This window comes from Salmo salar, chromosome 21, assembly GCF_965601325.2.
Source record: "Salmo salar chromosome 21, fSalSal1, whole genome shotgun sequence".
Taxonomy (NCBI): Eukaryota; Metazoa; Chordata; class Actinopteri; order Salmoniformes; family Salmonidae; genus Salmo; species Salmo salar.
The window spans coordinates 24,662,376-24,682,742 of NC_138311.1; the positions used below are offsets into that span (position 1 = coordinate 24,662,376).

At 44.9% G+C, this 20,367-nt stretch overlaps 1 protein-coding gene across 1 annotated transcript in view; it reads left to right on the plus strand.

The window, feature by feature from the left end:
* The first annotated feature begins 212 nt into the window (after positions 1 to 212).
* LOC106581982 (UDP-glucuronic acid decarboxylase 1-like) overlaps positions 213 to 20,367 on the plus strand; it is a 45,871-nt gene continuing 25,716 nt past the window's right edge. The window contains exons 1-3 of the mRNA XM_014164594.3: positions 213 to 9,085; positions 9,798 to 9,978; positions 20,059 to 20,163. Of these exons, the coding sequence (XP_014020069.1) occupies positions 8,969 to 9,085; positions 9,798 to 9,978; positions 20,059 to 20,163 (403 nt within the window). The 5' untranslated portion in view covers positions 213 to 8,968. The remainder of the gene's footprint in view (positions 9,086 to 9,797; positions 9,979 to 20,058; positions 20,164 to 20,367) is intronic.

Genomic DNA, 20,367 nt, shown 5'->3' on the forward strand with positions numbered 1-20,367 from the left:
TGCTGAATGGCAGGCGTGGCTCAGATTGCGTTCTGGCTCTTTTTCCTGGAAAAGCAATCAGTGGTGAGGTGTGGACCTTAGGGGCAAATGAATGTGATCAGGGTTAGAGACCGGGCACACTCACCAATATACACTCAAACACAGTGTGTGTGGTTGCATTTGTTTGTAGAGGACTATGGCTGCACAGTCAAAAAGTTTATTTTGTATATTTTAATTTATTTTTATTTCACCTTTATTTAACCAGGTAGGCCAGTTGAGAACAAGTTCTCATTTACAACTGCGACCTGGACAAGATAAAGCAAAGCAGTGCGACATAAACAACACAGTTACACATGGGATAAACAAACGTACAGTCAATAACACAATAGAAAAATCTGTATACAGTGTGTGCAAATGAAGTAAGGAGGTAAGGCAATAAATAGGCCAATAGTGGCGAAGAAATGACAATTTAGCAATTTACACTGGAGTGATATATGTGCAGATGAGGATGTGCAAGTAGAAATACTGGTGTGCAAAAGAGCAGAAAAACAAAAACAAATACGGGGATGAGGTAGGTAGTTGGTTGGTTGGATGGATGGGCTATTTACAGATGGGCTGTGTACAGCTGCAGCGATCGGTAAGCTGCTCTGACTGCTGACGCTTAAAGTTCATGAGGGAGATATAAGTCTCCAACTTCAGTGATTTTTTTATTTTTTTATTAGTTCCAGTCATTGGCAGCAGAGAACTGTAAGGAAAGGCGGCGAAAGGAAGTGTTGGCTTTGGGGATGACCAGTGAAATATACCTGCTAGAGCGCGTGCTACGGGTGGGTGTTGCTATGGTGACCAGTGAGCTGAGATAAGGCGGAGCTTTACCTAGCAAAGACTTATAGATGACCTGGAGCCAGTGGATATGGCGACGAATATGTAGCAAGGACAAGCTAACGAGAGCATACAGGTCGCAGTGGTGGGTAGTATATGGGGCTTTGGTGACAAAATGGATGGCACTGTGATAGACTGCATCCAATTTGCTGAGTAGAGTGTTGGAGGCGATTTTGTAAATGACATCGCCGAAGTCAAGGATTGGTAGGATAGTCAGTTTTATGAGGGTATGTTTGGCAGCATGAGTGAATGAGGCTTTGTGGCAAAATAGGAAGCTGATTCTAGATTTAACTTTGGATTGGAGATGCTTAATGTGAGTTTGGAAGGAGAGTTTACAGTCTAGCCAGACACCTAGGTATTTATAGTTGTCGGAACCGTCCAGAGTAGTGATGCTAGTCGGGCGGGCAGGTACGGGCAGAGATCGGTTGACGAGCATGCATTTCGTTTTACTAGCATTTAAGAGCAGTTGGAGGCCACGGAAGGAGTGTTGTATGGCATTGAAGCTTTCAAAGAATTTAGAAAGGCAGGGCAGGATGGATATAGGTCTGTAACAGTTTGGGTCTAGAGTGTCTCCCCCTTTGAAGAGGGGGATGACCGCGGCTGCTTTCCAATCTTTGGGAATCTCAGACGATACGAAAGAGAGGTTGAACGGTCTAGTAATAGGGGTTGCAACAATTGCGGTTGATAATTTTAGAAAGAGAGTGTCCAGATTGTCTAGCCCATCTGATTTGTAGGGATCCAGATTTTGCAGCTCTTTCAGAAGAATCAGCTGTCAGGATTTGGGTGAAGGAGTAGCGGGGGTGTTAACTCTTATTCTCCATGGACTTTACTGTGTCCCAAATCTTTTTGGAATTAGTGCTTCAGGATGCAAATTTCTGTTTGAAAAAGCTAGCCTTTGCTTTCCTAGCTGACTGTGTGTATTGGTTCCTGACTTTTCTGAAAAGTTGCATATCGTGGGGACTATTGCAGCTAGTGCAGTACGCCACAGGGTGTTTTTGTGCTGGTCAAGGGCAGTCAAGTCTGGAGTGAACCAAAGGCTGTATCTGTTCTTAGTTCTACATTTTTTGAAAGGGGCATGCTTATTTAAGATGGTGAGGAAAGCACTTTTAAAGAACAACCAGGCATCCTCGACTGACGGAATGAGGTCAATATCCTTCCAGGATACCCGGGCCAGGTCGATTAGAAAGGCCTGCTCGCAGAAATGTTTTAGGGAGCGTTTGACAGTGATGATGGGTGGTCATTTGACAGCGGACCCATTACAGATGCAGGCAATGAGGCAGTGATCGCTGAGATCCTGGTTGAAAACAGCAGAGGTGTATTTAGAGTGCAAGTTGGTCAGGAGGGTGCCAATGTTTACAGATTTGGGGTTGTACCTGGTAGGTTCCTTGATAATTTGTGTGAGATTGAGGGCATCTAGCTTAGATTGTAGGACGACCGTATATTTTTACTTTTTCCCTCACTCAACTTTTCACTCAACTTTTTTCATTCAACTTTTTCACCCCGGAGGTTTTATCTGGACATGGTTCGTCAGGACTTCAAACAGCCGAAGCTAAGTAACATTAACATGATGCCTTCTAATTGCAGTCGTTGTACTTATAATATACAGGAGAACGATCGCCTTACGGCAAGGATAGCTGTGCTGCAAGCTCAGCTTCAGACGCAATCGTTAGGCAAGGGCAATTTCAGTGTAGGAAAGGATGTAACAGCGTCTGTGCCACCAGTAAGTACAGATAGTAACGTTAGTATAAACCCCCTCGCACGGTCCCCGCAGCCGAACAACTTTCTCATGGCTTCTGGAGGGAAACGCTGTAGGAATGCTCAACCGGTGTCGCTTATTCAGCCGACAGAAACTTTCAACCGGTTCTCCCCATTAAGTGAGTCGGAGTCGGAGGCCGAGACTTCTCTGGTCTCTACTCCTCCCGTTGTGGGGTCTGAGACGCCGACGGCTCCCACCATTAGCTCTGACAAATTGAAAAACCTAGTCATTGGCGACTCCATTACCCGCAGTATTAGACTTAAAACTAATCATCCAGCGATCATACACTGTTTACCAGGGGGCAGGGCTACCGACGTTAAGGCTAATCTAAAGACGGTGCTGGCTAAAGCTAAAACTGGCGAGTGTAGAGAGTATAGAGATATTGTTATCCACGTCGGCACCAACGATGTTAGGATGAAACAGTCAGAGGTCACCAAGCGCAACAAAGCTTCAGCGTGTAAATCAGCTAGAAAGATGTGTCGGCATCGATTGTCTCTGGCCCCCTCCCAGTTAGGGGGAGTGATGAGCTCTACAGCAGAGTCTCACAAATCAATCGCTGGTTGAAAACTGTTTTCTGCCCCTCCCAAAAGATAGAATTTGTAGATAATTGGCCCTCTTTCTGGGACTCACCCACAAACAGGACCAAGCCTGGCCTGTTGAGGAGTGACGGACTCCATCCTAGCTGGAGGGGTGCTCTCATCTTATCTACGAACATAGACAGGGCTCTAACTCCTCTAGCTCCACAATGAAATAGGGTGCAGGCCAGGCAGCAGGCTGTTAGCCAGCCTGCCAGCTTAGTGGAGTCTGCCACTAGCACAGTCAGCGTAGTCAGCTCAGCTTTCCTCATTGAGACCGTGTCTGTGCCTCGATCTAGGTTGGGCAAAATAAAAAATGGCGGTGTTCGCTTTAGCAATCTCACTAGTATAAAGACCTCCTCTATTCCTGCCATTATTGAAAGAGATTGTGATACCTCACATCTCAAAATTGGGTTACTTAATGTTAGATCCCTCACTTCCAAGGCAGTTATAGTCAATGAACTAATCACTGATCATAATCTTGATGTGATTGGCCTGACTGAAACATGGCTTAAGCCTGATGAATTTACTGTGTTAAATGAGGCCTCACCCCCTGGTTACACTAGTGACCATACCCCCCGTGCATCCGGCAAAGGCGGAGGTGTTGCTAACATTTACGATAGCAAATTTCAATTTACAAAAAAAAAAACAATGACGTTTTCGTCTTTTGAGCGTCTAGTCATGAAATCTATGCAGCCTACTCACTCACTTTTTATAGCTACTGTTTACAGGCCTCCTGGGCCATATGCAGTGTTCCTCACTGAGTTCCCTGAATTCGTATCGGATCTTGTAGTCATAGCAGATAATATTCAAATTTTTGATGACTTTAACATTCACATGGAAAAGTCCACAGACCCACTCCAAAAGGCTTTTGGAGCCATCATCGACTCAGTGGGTTTTGTCCAACATGTCTCTGGACCTACTCACTGCCACAGTCATACTCTGGACCTAGTTTTGTCCCATGGAATAAATGTTGTGGATCTTAATGTTTTTCCTCATAATCCTGGATTATCGGACCACCATTTTATTGCGTTTGCAATCGCAACAAATAATCTGCTCAGACCCCAACCAAGGAGCATTAAAAGTCGTGCTATAAATTCTCAGACAACCCAAAGATTCCTTGATGCCCTTCCAGACTCCCTCTGCCTACCCAAGGACGTCAGAGGACAAAAATCAGTTAACCACCTAACTGAGGAACTCAATTTAACCTTGTGCAATACCCTAGATGCAGTTGCACCCCTAAAAACTAAAAACATTTGTCATAAGAAACTAGCTCCCTGGTATACAGAAAATACACGAGCTCTGAAGCAAGCTTCCAGAAAATTGGAACGGAAATGGCGCCACACCAAACTGGAAGTCTTCCGACTAGCTTGGAAAGACAGTACCGTGCAGTATCGAAGAGCCCTCACTGCTGCTCGATCATCCTATTTTTCCAACTTAATTGAGGAAAATAAGAACAATCCGAAATTTCTTTTTGATACTGTCGCAAAGCTAACTAAAAAGCAGCCTTCGCAAATGGAGGATGGCTTTCACTTCAGCAGTAATAAATGTATGAACTTCTTTGAGGAAAAGATCATGATCATTAGAAAGCAAATTACAGACTCCTCTTTAAATCTGGGTATTCCTCCAAAGCTCCATTGTCCTGAGTCTACACAACTCTGCCAGGACCTAGGATCAAGGGAGATACTAAAGTGTTTTAGTACTATATCTCTTGACACAATGATGAAAATAATCATGGCCTCCAAACCCTCAAGCTGCATACTGGACCCTATTCCAACTAAACTACTGAAAGAGCTGCTTCCTGTGCTTGGCCCTCCTATGTTGAACATAATAAACGGCTCTCTATCCACCGGATGTGTACCAAGCTCACTAAAAGTGGCAGTAATAAAGCCTCTCTTGAAAAAGCCGAATCTTGACCCAGAAAATTATAAAAAACTATCGGCCTATATCGAATCTTCCATTCCTCTCAAAATTTTTAGAAAAAGCTGTTGCACAGCAACTCACTGCCTTCCTGAAGACAAACAATGTATACGAAACGCTGGTTTTAGACCCCATCATAGCACTGAGACTGCACTTGTGAAGGTGGTAAATTACCTTTTAATGACGTCAGACCGAGGCTCTGCATCTGTCCTCGTGCTCCTAGATCTTAGTGCCGCTTTTGATACCATCGATCACCACATTCTTTTGGAGAGATTGGAAACCCAAATTGGTCTACATGGACAAGTTCTGGCCTGGTTTAGGTCTTATCTGTCTTTCCGATTTGGTCCTGCCGTACATACCTACACGTACGCTATGGTCACAAGACGCAGGCCTCCTAATTGTCCCTAGAATTTCTAAGCAAACGGCTGGAGGTAGGGCTTTCTCCTATAGAGCTCAATTTTAATGGAATGGTCTGCCTACCAATGTGAGAGACGCAGACTCAGTCTCAACCTTTAAGTCTTTACTGAATACTTATCTCTTCAGTAGGTCCTATGATTGAGTGTAGTCTGGCCCAGGAGTGTGAAGGTGAACGGAAAGGCTGGAGCAACGAACCGCCCTTGCTGTCTCTGCCTTGCCGGTTCCCCTCTTTCCACTGGGATTCTCTGCCTCTAACCCTTTTACAGGGGCTGAGTCAGTGGCTTACTGGTGTTCTTCCATGCCGTCCATGGGAGGGGTGCGTCACTTGAGTGGGTTGAGTCACTGACGTGGTCTTCCTGTCTGGGTTGGCGCCCTCCCTTGGGTTGTGCCATGGCGGAGATCGTTGTGGGCTATACTCGGCCTTGTCTTAGGACGGTAAGTTGGTGGTTGGAGACATCCCTCTAGTGGTGTGGGGGCTGTGTTTTGGCAAAGTGGGTGGGGTTATATCCTGCCTGTTTGGCCCTGTCCGGGGGTATCATCGGATGGGGCCACAGTGTCTTCTGATCCCTCCTGTCTCAGCCTCCAGTATTTATGCTGCAGTAGTTTGTGTCGGGGGGCTAGGGTCAGTCTGTTACATCTGGAGTATTTCTCTTGTCTTATCCGGTGTCCTGTGTGAATTTAAATATGCTCTCTCTAATTCTCTCTTTCTCTCTTTCTTTCTTTCTCTCGGAGGACCTGAGCCCTAGGACCATGCCTCAGGACTACCTGGCATGATGACTCCTTGCTGTCCCCAGTCCACCTGGCCGTGCTGCTGCTCCAGTTTCAACTGTTCTGCCTGCGGCTATGGAACCCTGACCTGTTCACCGGACGTGCTTGTTGCACCCTCGACAACGACTATGATTATTATTATTTGACCATGCTGGTCATTTATGAACATTTTAACATCTTGACCATGTTCTGTTATAATATCCACCCTGCACAGCCAGAAGAGGACTGGCCACCCCTCATAGCCTGGTTCCTCTCTAGGTTTCTTTCTAGGTTTTTGGCCTTTCTAGGGAGTTTTTCCTAGGGAGTTTTTCCTAGCCACCGTGCTTCTTTCACATGCATTGCTTGCTGTTTGGGGTTTTAGGCTGGGTTTCTGTACAGCACTTTGAGATATCAGCTGATGTACGAAGGGCTATATAAATACATTTGATTTGATTTAAGCATATCCCAATTTAGGTCACCTAGCAGTACGAACTCTGACGATAGATGGGAGGCAATCAATTCACATATGGTGTCCAGGGCACAGCTAGGAGCTGAGGGGGGTCTATAACAAGCGGCAACAGTGAGGGACATATTTCTGGAGAGATGGATCTTTAAAAGTTGAAGCTTGAACTGTTTGGGCATAGACCTGGATAGTATGACAGAACTCTGCAGCCTATCTCTATAGTAGATTGCAATTCTGTCTTGATGGAAAATGTTGTAATTGGGTATGGAAATGTTGAGTTTTTGGTGGCCTTCCTAAGCCAGGATTCAGACACGGCTAGCACATCAGGTTTGACGGAGTGTGCTAAAGCAGTGAATAAAGCAAACTTAGGGAGGAGGCTTTTACGGTTGCAGAAATGAGAGCGCCTGGGGACACACAGGGCCTGGGTTAACCTCTACATCTACATAAGGAGAGCTGCTCTAAACAACAGTATACAAGGCATATTGACATTAGAGAAAGGCATAAGCAATCACAGGTGTTGATTGGGAGAGCTAAGACAACCACGGGTGAGACAACAACGGGTAAACAGCTAAAACAACAACAAAGGGTAAATGGTGATGAATGGGCAGAGAGGGTCAGCTAGCTACACACAGGTCCTGAGTTTGAGGCTGGGGCAGACAGATAAACAAAATGAAGTACCATGTTAATGGACAGTCCAGCAGGCATCGGCTGTTTAGTTGAGTGATCACAGGGTCCAATGAGCAGCAATAGACGAAACAGGGAACCGTTCGGTAGTCGATTAATACGTTGAGCGAACGGGAGAAACGGTCTTCAGGGAGCTAGCAGGCTGAGGATAGCAGATGGATCATCACCAAACATCCACGACGCAGAGGCCGGTTGAGAGCACATTGGCCGAGTTACGTCAGCAGACTAGCAGACCAGTCTTGATGCAGTAATGTATGCATTCAGTACTGTAATGTATGCATTCAGTACTGTAAGTCGCTCTGGATAAGAGCGTCTGCTAAATGACTAAAATGTAAATGTAAATGTTGATGGATTGGCGGGGCTCCGTGTCGACAAAGTGTCCAGGCCATTTGGCAAGAGAAGTGTTGTAGTTGGTGTACTTCTTTTGCTAGCCGGGAGATGGGCCTAGCTCGAGGCTAACTGGTGCATGCTTCTGGACAAGGGCGTTAGCCACAATAGCCACTCTGTAGCAACTAGCTAGCTGCGAAGATCTGGTGTAATGGTCCAGAGCTTGCGGCAGGAATCCGGTGATGTAGTGGAAAAAAGCAGTCCGATATGGCAGGTATTATCCAGGCTATCCAGGCGAAAGCGGCAGGAGTCCGAGCTAAAGGTAAAGACCGCTAGCAGAAGCTAACAATGACTAAGTAGCGTGTAGCTAATTAGCTGGCTAGCTTCTGATGGAGGTTCCAGTTATAAGGTCTAAAAAATAGCTGATCCGTACCACATTGGGTGAGGCGGGTTGCAGGAAGGTATATTTAATTCAAAATGGAAGAAAAAAAAGAGATTGACATGTATACAAAAAACCCGAAAAAGACAATATTTACATGAGACGAAAACAAACACGTCTTACTGCTGTGCCATCTTGGATTAGTAAATTGAAAGAATATGATTTGGATCATATTCTTTGCTTGTTTAATCACTCAATCAATATTTAGAACGTGGTGTGTGTGTGAAAGAGGGAAACTGTTTGATCTTGTAATCCCACTTCCAACTCAATCTCCATTAGCATTTCCCAGAGGAGGAAATTACTCCAGTTCTGTTACAGAACAGATCGGCCCCGCCACCAATGGCCTTGTATGGGCTCTCTAATTATGGTGAAATAGGGAATGTCTCCCTCTCTTCTGAGGGGAAAAGGCGGTTGATAGTTTCCAAGGATGCCTTCGGAAGAGAAGAGCGTGTTGTCACGCTGGTTATGTGGTTTTTCCAACTGCCACAACACAACACAGTCTTACTTCTTAAGGGATATGGAGGGCAACAACGTTGCTGCCCTTCCCATGTGTGACACACACACTGCTCCCTGCCATAATCACACAGTGTAAACCCACAGGCCAGATGGCCCAAGCATGAGAATAAGCCCCAATGATATCCTTAATGAAGTCCGCTACTGTTCTGTAATGTGACTCTGCTCCCCGCATAATATGCCCAATAGCCTTACAGCTCTCATCAGCACAATCAACATGATGCTCACACCTTACTTCTAGATGGATTCCATGGCTTTGATTTGTATTAATGTACCGTCTTCCTATTAAAGCTTTAATTCCTGGAATCTTTCTTTTGATTTCCAGTTTCTCTCAGAAATACCCCCCTGTGAAGTTCCTTTCGGAGAAGGATCGGAAAAGGATTTTGGTGAGTGTTTCCAAACGCATGCACACATGCACGAATGCCGAACACACACAAACATTCCTCTCTTATTTCTGAGATCACAATCCTGGACTTAAAGCATGAATCTATTCCACAGCGCCCTCTCCCCCTCCTCTACTCATCCTTTATTCCTCTCCTTCTTTCTTCCTGCCCTCAGTCAGCCAACCAGCTGACACTTCAACTTTAGGACAGGTCTTTAGTGTCTGTCTGGTTGGTTGGCTGCTAGACCCTTATCCAAACACATTACACATCCTCTTTGATGGACAACTAGCTGCAACTAGCTTGAAGGCACACTGGGGATTGGACGTACGCTTCAAGGCAGGTCTATCCTACTGGAAAGGTGCTGACACAATCTCTGTCAGCAGCTTTCTATTTACCTCAAGCTATACTAATGATCTTATACTCTCAAGTAATGCTCCCTCAAGTTACATCTCCCAAGTTATTTATTGTATTTTAAGTTAATATTCAACCCTTAGTGAGAAGCAATAAAAAAACAAAGCAGTGGAACTGGCTTCGAGATCTAAATTACAATTTGAGGGCCCTAGATCATGGGCAGGGCAGGCTTCGTGGGCTCTCTTTCTCTCCCCCCCCCCCCATCACGACCCACCCCATCCCTCTCTCATGGTGTAACCCTCTTTCACCCCCCCATCACTACCCACCCCATCCCTCTCTCATGGTGTAACCCTCTTTCACCCAGATAACGGGAGGGGCGGGCTTTGTGGGCTCCCACCTGACTGATAAGCTGATGATGGATGGCCACGAGGTGACTGTTGTGGACAACTTCTTCACGGGCCGCAAGAGGAACGTGGAGCACTGGATCAGCCACGAGAACTTTGAGCACATCAACCACGACGTGGTGGAGCCACTCTACATCGAGGGTAAGTGGAGACACACACACACACACACACACACACTTGTGCGCACATGCACACAGAACTCGTATAACATTTACATTACATTTACATTTAAGTCATTTAGCAGACGCTCTTATCCAGAGCGACTTACAAATTGGTGCATTCACCTTATGATATCCAGTGGAACAACCACTTTACAATAGTGCATCTAAATCTTTTAAGGGGGGGGGGGAGGTTAGAAGGATTACTTTATCCTATCCTAGGTATTCCTTAAAGAGGTGGGGTTTCAGGTGTCTCCAGAAGGTGGTGATTGACTCCGCTGTCCTGGCGTCGTGAGGGAGCTTGTTCCACCATTGGGGTGTCAGAGCAGCGAACAGTTTTGACTGGGCTGAGTGGGAACTGTGCTTCCTCAGAGGTAGGGGGGCCAGCAGGCCAGAGGTGGATGAACGCAGTGCCCTTGTTTGGGTAACCACATGCACCACATGCTGTATACAGAACATTCATACAGAGCACATACAGCTCACAGACAAAGTTGGAGTTTTCCATCATGTTGATGAGGATCTAACAAGAACAAGATATTCCACTAACTGACTACACACCTGTTCATCCTGGAAATGTCCCATGTCAAAATGGTGCTCAATGTCCCTGAAAGACAGTGTAATTGCGCGCACACACACATGCACACACACGTGCCTGCGAGTGTGTTTGTGTATTGTATGTGTACGCCTAAAGCATGGGGAAAGATTAATAGATCATAACACATAAACCATTCTCTACCCTTTCACCATCTGTCTTCCATTTTCACCTCAACTTATTCTGTCAGTGACACCAGTGATCTTGCAACCAGCTTTTCACAGCAGACCATTGTGACCTGAAAGCTCTGTCCGAGCAGGCAACATTTGTTATAGATGTCTTTTTTCATGACCAGATCAAGGTGTTCTGGGAAATATGTCATTTAGGATGTTATCTGGTCAGATCTGGTCAGATTTGCTTTTTAACCAGATTACAACCAGATAAATACATATTTTTGTTGTTGCTAAAAAGACGTTGATAAATCGTCCTTACGCAACCTGACCAATACATCATAACAACGTCATTGCAACCAGTTTCGGCCTCTGGCATGGGGATGTTGAGAAGGGCCAGAGGGGTTGGAGAGGAAAGGCAAGGGGGAGAAGGGAAGGGATGGAATGAAAGAGTATAGAGTGAGGACAAAAGAGATGAGAGGTAGTAATTTTTTTTTAAATATATATATATATATATATATATATATATATACAGTACCAGTCAAAAGTTTGGACACACCTACTCATTCCAGTGTTTTTCTTTATTTGCACTAGTTTCTACATTGTAGAATAATAGTAAAGACATCAAAACTATGAAATAACACATATGGAATCATGTAGTAACCAAAAAAGTGTTAAACAGATCAAAATATATTTTAGATATGAGATTCTTCAAAATAGCCACCCTTTGCCTTGATGACAGCTTGCACACTCTTGGCATTCACTCAAACAGCTTCATGAGGTAGTCATCTGGAATGCAATTCAATTAACAGAACTTGTCTTCTTAATGCGTTCGAGCCAATCGGTTGTGTTGTGACAAGGTAGGGGTGATATACAGAAGATAGACCTATTTGGTAAAAAACCAAGTCCATATTATGGCAAGAACAGCTCAAATAAGCAAAGAGAAATGACAGTCCATCATTACTTTAAGACACGAACGTCAGTCAATCCGGAGAATTTCCAAAACTTTTAATGTTTCTTAAAGTGCAAAAACCATCAAGTGCTATGATGAAACTGGCTCTCATGAGGACCTCCAAAGGAAAGGAAGACCCAGAGTTACCTCTGCTGCAGAGGATAAGTCCATAAAATTGCCGGCCAAATAAATGCTTCACAGAGTTCAAGTAAAACACATCTCAACATCAACTGTTCAGAGGAGACTACGTGAATCAGGCCTTCATGGTCGAATTGCTGCAAAGAAACCACTACTAAAGGACCCCAATATGAAGAGACTTGCTTGGGCCAAGAAACACGAGCAATGGACATTAGACCGGTGGAAATCTGTCCTTTGGTCTGATGAGTCCAAATTTTAGATTTTTGTTTCCAACCACCATGTCTTTGTGAGACGCAGAGTAGGTGAACGGATGCTCTCTGCATGTGTGGTTCCCACCGTGAAGCATGGAGGAGGAGGTGTGATGGTGTGGGGGTGCTTTGCTGGTGACACTGTCAGTGATTTATTTAGAATTCAAGGCACACTTAACAAGCATGGTTACCACATCATTCTTCAGCGATACGCCATCACATCTGGTTTGAGCTTAGTGGGACTATCATTTGTTTTTCAACAGGAAAATGACCCAACAGACCTCCAGGCTGTGTAAGGGCTATTTGACCAACAAGGAGAGTGATGGAGTGCTGCGTCAGATGACCTGGCCTCCCCAATCACCCAACCTCAACCCAATTGAGATGGTTTGGGATGAGTTGGACCGCAGATTGAAGGAAAAGCAGCCAACAAGTGCTCAGCATATATGGTAACTCCTTCAAGACTGTTGGTAAAGCATTCCAGGTGAAGCTGGTTTGACAGAATGCCAAGAGTGTGCAAAGCTGTCATCAAGGCAAACTTTTTTTGGTTACTACATGATTCCATATGTGTTATTTCCTAGTTTTGATGTCTTCACTATTACTCTACAATGTAGAAAATATTACAAATAAAGAAAAACCCTTGAATGAGTAGGTGTGTCCAAGCTTTCGACTGGGACTGTATATATTATTTTAGTATTTTATTAGGATCCCCATTAGCTGTTGCGAAAGCAGCAGTTACATTTCCTGGGTTCCTAAAGGTGGGTGAGGGATTACAGTGGATAAAGAGTGGTGAAAAGAAGTGATGGAAGAAACCAGTTAGAGAGGTGTGAATAAGGGATTGGGGGACAGAGAAATGGTTGATTTGACAGATGTTAATTGGGGGTGAGAGCATGAGAGAGCGAGGGCAGAGAGAGGTTTTGGTGTAGGGAACAGTGATAGACACAGGTGACATGGGTACGTCAACTCTCCTGAAAGGCAGAGACCGCAAATCTCAAACAATGTCTCATATTTGTTTTGGTGGATTATAATGGAAAACACCTTCGGCCTTTGTCAGCTGGCAGACCTCACAGGGATATGGATGTGCATGTGTGATTGCATCCCTGCATATACCTGTGAGTGTATAGATATTGGGAGCTGAAAACATTGTGTGGACATTACCTTTCTATAGTTTTACTTAAGGTTGTAAAATACTGTGAACTTTCAATAAATTCAGTTTTCCCCAAAATCCTGGTTGGAGTATTCCCGGAATCAGGAGGGAATAAGCAGGAAATCCAGTCCTCCAACCAGGATTTCTGGGAAACCAGGGAATTTATTGAATGTTCCCAGAATTCTGAAACCCTAGTTTTAGTGATAAGTTGTTCATTAGCCATGCTCCTTTTCTTGGATATTCAACTTATTTTATTCTTATCTTATTCAACTTAAGATATGCTTAAACATTCTCTTTCAATGCAGCATGGCCTTCTCTCTCTCATGCTACTCTTCTGTTCAGCCTCCTCTGTGCATACCTCACATCTCCTTGCTTTTGTCTTCAATTTACTCAACTCTCAGATGCCGTCATGACACATGACAGCCCAAGCCTCTAGAGAAACTGCTATGCGGGATATAGGCTACTTTACATGGAATACATTTGTAAGTATTTCATATGATACATCTGTAGGTTTTGACACCCTTCTACTCAAATACCAACCTTTTGTCTTGTATCTACCCCATAAAGTAGCTTAATGATCTTACTGTACCTGCTGTATGAACAGATACAGTATCTTTATACAGTGGGGGGAAAAGTATTTGATCCCCTGCTGATTTTGTACGTTTGCCCACTTACAAAGAAATGATCAGTCTATAATTTTAATGGTAGGTTTATATGAACAGTGAGAGACAGAATAACAACAAAAAAATCCAGAAAAACACATGTCAAAAATGTTATAAAATGATTTCCATTTTAATGAGGGAAATAAGTATTTGACCCCTCTGCAAAACATGACTTAGTACTTGGTGGCAAAACCCTTGTTGGCAATCACAGAGGTCAGATGTTTCTTGTAGTTGGCCACCAGGTTTGCACACATCTCAGGAGGGATTTTGTCCCACTCCTCTTTGCAGATCTTCTCCAAGTCATTAAGGTTTCAAGGCTGACGTTTGGCAACTTGAACCTTCAGCTCCCTCCACAGATTTTCCATGGGATTAAGGTCTGGAGACTGGCTAGACCACTCCAGGACCTTAATGTGCTTCTTCTTGAGCCACTCCTTTGTTGCCTTGGCCGTGGGTTTTGGGTCATTGTCATGCTGGAATACCCATCCACGACCCATTTTCAATGCCCTGGCTGAGGGAAGGAGGTTCTCACCCAAGATTTGACAGTACATGGCCCCGTCAAATGATGCGGTGAAGTTGTCCTGTCCCCTTAGCAGAAAAACACCCCCAAAGCATAATGTTTCCACCTCCATGTTTGACGGTGGAGATGGTGTTCTTGGGGTCATAGGCAGCATTCCTCCTTCTCCAAACACGGCGAGTTGAGTTGATGCCAAAGAGCTCCATTTTGGTCTCATCTGACCACAACAATTTCACCAGTTGTCCTCTGAATCATTCAGATGTTCATTGGCAAACTTCAGACCGGCATGTATATGTATTCTTGAGCAGGGGGACCTTGCGGGCGCTGCAGGATTTCAGTCCTTCACGGCGTAGTGTGTTACCAATTGTTTTTTGGTGACTATGGTCCCAGCTGCCTTGAGATCATTGACAAGATCCTCCCGTGTAGTTCTGGGCTGATTCCTCACCGTTCTCATGATCATTGCAACTCCACGAGATGAGATCTTGCATGGAGCCCCAGTCCGAGGGATATTGACAGTTCTTTTGTGTTTCTTCCATTTGCGAATAATCGCACCAAATGTTGTCACCTTCTCACCAAGCTGCTTGGCGATGGTCTTGTAGCCCATTCCAGCCTTGTGTAGGTCTACAATCTTGTCCCTGACATCCTTGGAGAGCTCTTTGGTCTTGGCCATGGTGGAGAGTTTGGAATCTGATTGATTGATTGCTTCTGTGGACAGGTGTCTTTTATACAGGTAACAAGCTGCGGTTAGGAGCACTCCCTTTAAGAGTGTGCTCCTGATCTCAGCTCATTACCTGTATAGAAGACACCTGGGAGCCAGAAATCTTTCTGATTGAGAGGGGTCAAATACTTATTTCCCTCATTAAAATGCAAATCAATTTATAACATTTTTAACATGCGTTTTTCTGGATTTATTTGTTGTTATTCTGTCTCTTACTGTTCAAATAAACCTAACACTAAAATTATAGACTGATCATTTCTTTGTCAGTGGGCAAACGTACAAAATCAGCAGGGGATCAAATACTTTCCCCCCCACTGTATAGGTCTCTTAATCTCCAGCACAGCAGCTTTCCCCTCATTAAAACCGCCAACCTCTCCCAGTCTCTGCCCCTTCACTAGAACTGCTGACAATTCTACTTTAAGTAGGTGTGTTTTTCCTGGAGCTTGTTCTCTATTCTGATTCTGGAATTAATAGTAAAGAGTAATTAGCAACACAGTAGCTGATGGAGTGTGTTTGTGTTTGCGCGTTTGTGTGTGTGTGTGTGTATTTGGTCATCCCTCTCTTTCACAGAATGAGAATTCACCCCATGGTCTTCCCCTCTCTTTCTCCCTCCCCCCTCTGTTGACTCACTGCCCGGGAGGGGGGGAAGTGAACATGACTGTGTGTGTTATGATCCTCAGCCTTCTCTACAGATTGCCTGAGTAAAGCCTGCATGCCTTTGAGAATAGGCTGAGCCGGTGGAATCCAGTCACACTGTATCTTGTGACTGAAGAATTCCAGTGCAGTACCAACTGGTCATAACATCCTTCCAGTGCAGTAGCAGCTGGTCATAACATCCTTCCAGTGCAGTAGCAGCTGGTCATAACATCCTTCCAGTGCAGTAGCAGCTGGTCATAACATCCTTCCAGTACAGTAGCAGCTGGTCATAACATCCTTCCAGTACAGTACCAGCTGGTCATAACATCCTTCCAGTACAGTAGCAGCTGGTCATAACATCCTTCCAGTACAGTACCAGCTGGTCATAACATCTTTCCAGTACAGTACCAGCTGGTCATAACATCCTTCCAGTAAGGGTAGCAGCTGGTCATAACATCCTTCCAGTAAGGGTAGCAGCTGGTCATAACATCCTTCCAGTAAGGGTACCAGCTGGTCATAACATCCTTCCAGTACAGTACCAGCTGATCATAACATCCTTCCAGTACAGTACCAGCTGGTCATAACATTCGCACTGAGCTAAAGGTTAGAGGTGCCGCTTTCAAGGACCTGGACTCTAACCCTGAAGCTTACCAGATGAGCTAAATCACTTCTATGCTCGCTTCGAGGCAAGGAAAACTGAGGCATGCATGAGAGCATCAGCTTTTCTGGAAGACTGTCAGGTCAAACAGGTCAACATTCACGAGGCCGCAGGGCCAGACAGATTACCAGGACGTGTGCTCCAGGCATGTGCTGACCAACTGGCAGGTGTCTTCACTGACATTTTCAACATGTCCTTGATTGAGTCTGTAATACCAACATGCTTCAAGCAGACCACCATTTTCCCTGTGCCCAAGAGCACTAAGGTAACCTGCCTAAATGACTACAAACCCGTAGCACTCACGTCCATAACCATGAAGTGCTTTGAAAGGCTGGTAATGGCTCACATTAACACCATTATTCCAGAAACCCTAGACCCACTCCAATTTGCATACCGCTCAAACAGATCCACAGATGATGCAATCTCTATTGCACTCCACACTTCCCTTTCCCACCTGGACAAAAGGAACACCTACGTGAGAATGCTATTCATTGACTACAGCTCAGCGTTCAACACCATAGTGCCCTCAAAGCTCATCAATAAGCTAAGGTCCCTGGGACTAAACTCCTCCCTCTGCAATTGGATCCTGGACTTCCTGACGGGCCGCCCCCAGGTGGTGAGGGTAGGTAGCAACACATCTGCCACTCTGATCCTCAACACTGGAGCAACTCAGGGGTTCGTGCTCAGTCCCCTCCTGTACTCCCTGTTCACTCACGACTGCATGGCCAGGCACGACTCCAACACCATCATTAAGTTTGCAGATGACACAACAGTTGTAGGCCTGATCACCGACAACACTGAGACAGCCTATAGGGAGGAGGTCAGAGACCTGGCCGGGTGGTGCCAGAATAACAACCTATCCCTCAACGTAATCAAGACTAAGGAGATGATTGTGGACTACAGGAAAAGGAGGACCGAGCACGCCCCCATTCTCATCGACTGGGCTGTAGTGGAGCAGGTTGAGAGCTTCAAGTTCCTTTGTGTCCACATCACCAAAAAACTGAATGGTCCAAACACACCAAGACAGTCGTGAAGAGGGCACGACAATGCCTATTCCCCCTCATGAAACTAACAAGATTTGGCATGGGTCCTCAGGTCCTCAAAAGGTTCTACAGCTGCAACATCAAGAACATCCTGACTGGTTGCATCACTGCCTGGTACGGCAACTGCTCGGCCTCCGGCCGCAAGGCACTACAGAGGGTAGTGCGTACGGCCCAGTACATCACTGGGCCTAAGCTGCCTGCCATCCGGGACCTCTACCTCAAAAGGTTCTACAGCTGCAACATCAAGAACATCCTGACTGGTTGCATCTCTGCCTGGTACGGCAACTGCGCGGCCTCCGGCCGCAAGGCACTGCAGAGGGTAGTGCGTACGGCCCAGTACATCACTGGGCCTAAGCTGCCTGCCATCCGGGACCTCTACACCAGGCGGTGTCAGAGGAAGGCCCTAACAATTGTCGAAGACTCCAGCCACCCCAGTCATAGACTTGTCTCTGCTACCGCATGGCAAGCGGTACCGGAGTGCCAAGTCTAGAACCAAAAGGCTTCTCTACAGCTTTGACCCCCAAGCCATTAGACTCCTGAACAGTTAATCAAATGGCTACCCGGACTATTTGCATTGTGTCCCGCTACCGGCCAACCCCCTCTTTTATACTGCTGCTACTCTCTGTTTATCATCTATGCATAGTCACTTCAACTATACCTACATGTACATATTACCTCAATTAGTCCGACTAACCGGTGGCCCCGCACATTGACTCTGTACCGGTACCACCTGTATTTAGCCTCGCTCCTGTTATTTTCACTGTCATTTTACTGTTTTATTTTTATTTTGTATTTCCTTACTTACCTATGGTTTACCTAATACCTATTTTTTTACTTAAAAATTGCACTGTTGGTTAGGGCTTGTAAGTAAGCATTTCACTGTAAAGTCTACACCTGTTGTATTCGGCGCACGTGACAAATGCACTTTTATTTGTTATTTTTATTTTTATTTATTTTAAATGTATTTGATTATTGTCATTAACTGATTCTCTCTCTCTACTGTACAGTTGTGCGTGGTAGTGCATACATACAGTTGAAGTCGGAAGTTTACATAGACTTAGGTTGGAGTCATTAAAACTCGTTTTTTTCAACCACTCCACAAATTTCTTGTTAACAAACTATAGTTTTGGCAAGTTGGTTAGGACATCTACTTTGTGCATGACACAAGTCATTTTTACAACAATTGTTTACAACAATTTGGCTTGGCACCTAAAAGGTTTTAGGTGCCAAGCCATTTGAGTCAATTGGAGGTGTACCTGTGGATGTATTTCAAGGCCTACCTTCAAACTCAGTGCCTCTTTGCTTGACATCATGGGAAAATCAAAAGAAATCAGCCAAGACCTAAATAATTGTAGACCTCCACAAGTCTGGTTCATCCTTGGGAGCAATTTCCAAATGCCTTAAGGTACCACGTTCATCTGTTCAAACAATAGTACGCAAGTATAATCACCATGGGACCACACAGCCATCATACCACTCAGGAAGGAGATGCGTTCTGTCTCCTAGAGATGAATGTACTTTGGTGCATAAAGTGCAAATCAATCCCAGAACAGCAAAAGGACGTTGTGAAGATGCTGGAGAAAACAGATACAAAAGTTTCTATATCCACAGTAAAACGAGTCCTATATCGACATAACCTGAGAGGCCGCTCAGCAAGGAAGAAGCCACTGCTCCAAAACCGCTGTAAAAAATCCAGACTACGGTTTGCAACTGCACATGGGGACAAAGATCGTACTTTTTGGAGAAATGTCCTCTGGTCTGATGAAACAAAAATAGAATTGTTTGGCCATAATGACCATTGTTATGTTAGGAGGAAAAAGGGGGATGCTTGCAAGCCGAAGAACACCATCCCAACCGTGAAGAATGGGGGTGGCAGCATCATGTTGTGGGGGTGCTTTGCTGCAGGAGGGGCCGGTGCACTTCACAAAATAGATGGCATCATGAGGGAGGAAAATTATGTGGATATATTGAAGCAACATCTCAAGACATCAGTCAGGAAATTAAAGCTTGGTCGCAAATGGGTCTTCCAAATGGACAATGACCCCAAGCATACTTCCAAAGTTGTGGCCAAATGGCTTAAGGACAACGAAGTCAAGGTATTGGAGTGGCCATCACAAAGCTCTGACCTCAATCCCATAGAAAATTTGTGGGCAGAACTGAAAAAGCGTGTGCGAGCAAGGAGGCCTACAAACCTGACTCAGTTACACCAGCTCTGTCAGGAGCAATGGGCCAAAATTCACCCAACTTATTGTGGGAAGCTTGTGGAAGGCTACCCGAAACGTTTGACCCAATTAAACAATTTAAAGGCAATGCTACCAAATACTAATTGAGTGTATGTTTACTTCTGACCCACTGGGAATGTGATGAAAGTAATAAAAGCTGAAATAAATCATTCTCTCTACTATTGTTCTGACATTTCACATTCTTAAAATAAAGTGGTGATCCTAACTGACCTAAGACAGGGAATTTTTACTTGGATTAAATGTCAGGAATTGTGAAAAACTGAGTTTAAATGTATTTGGCTAAGGTGTATGTAAACTTCCGACTTCAACTGTGAATTTCAGTATATGCAACAACAAAAAAAGAGCTACATGAATCTCTCTCACTTTCTCTCCCTCTCTTGTTTTTCTTTCTTTCTCTACCTATAGTGGACCAGAATAATCACCTGGCCTCTCCTGCCTCTCCTCCCAACTACATGTACAACCCCATCAAGACCCTGAAAACCAACACTATAGGAACCCTCAACATGCTGGGTGAGGATAACTAGGATAGCAGCACTGCAAACATCTACTTTCGTCTAGTTTGAATGTATCAGTAAGGACTTTTCTTTGCATAAGTGTTGTTTTGTGGTAATTTCTACCAAAGGAATGGTAGAATAAGAACTCCAAATCAATGTTGACGTCTGCCTGCCTGCCTGCCTGCCTGCCTGCCTGCCTGCCTGCCTGCCTGCCTGCCTG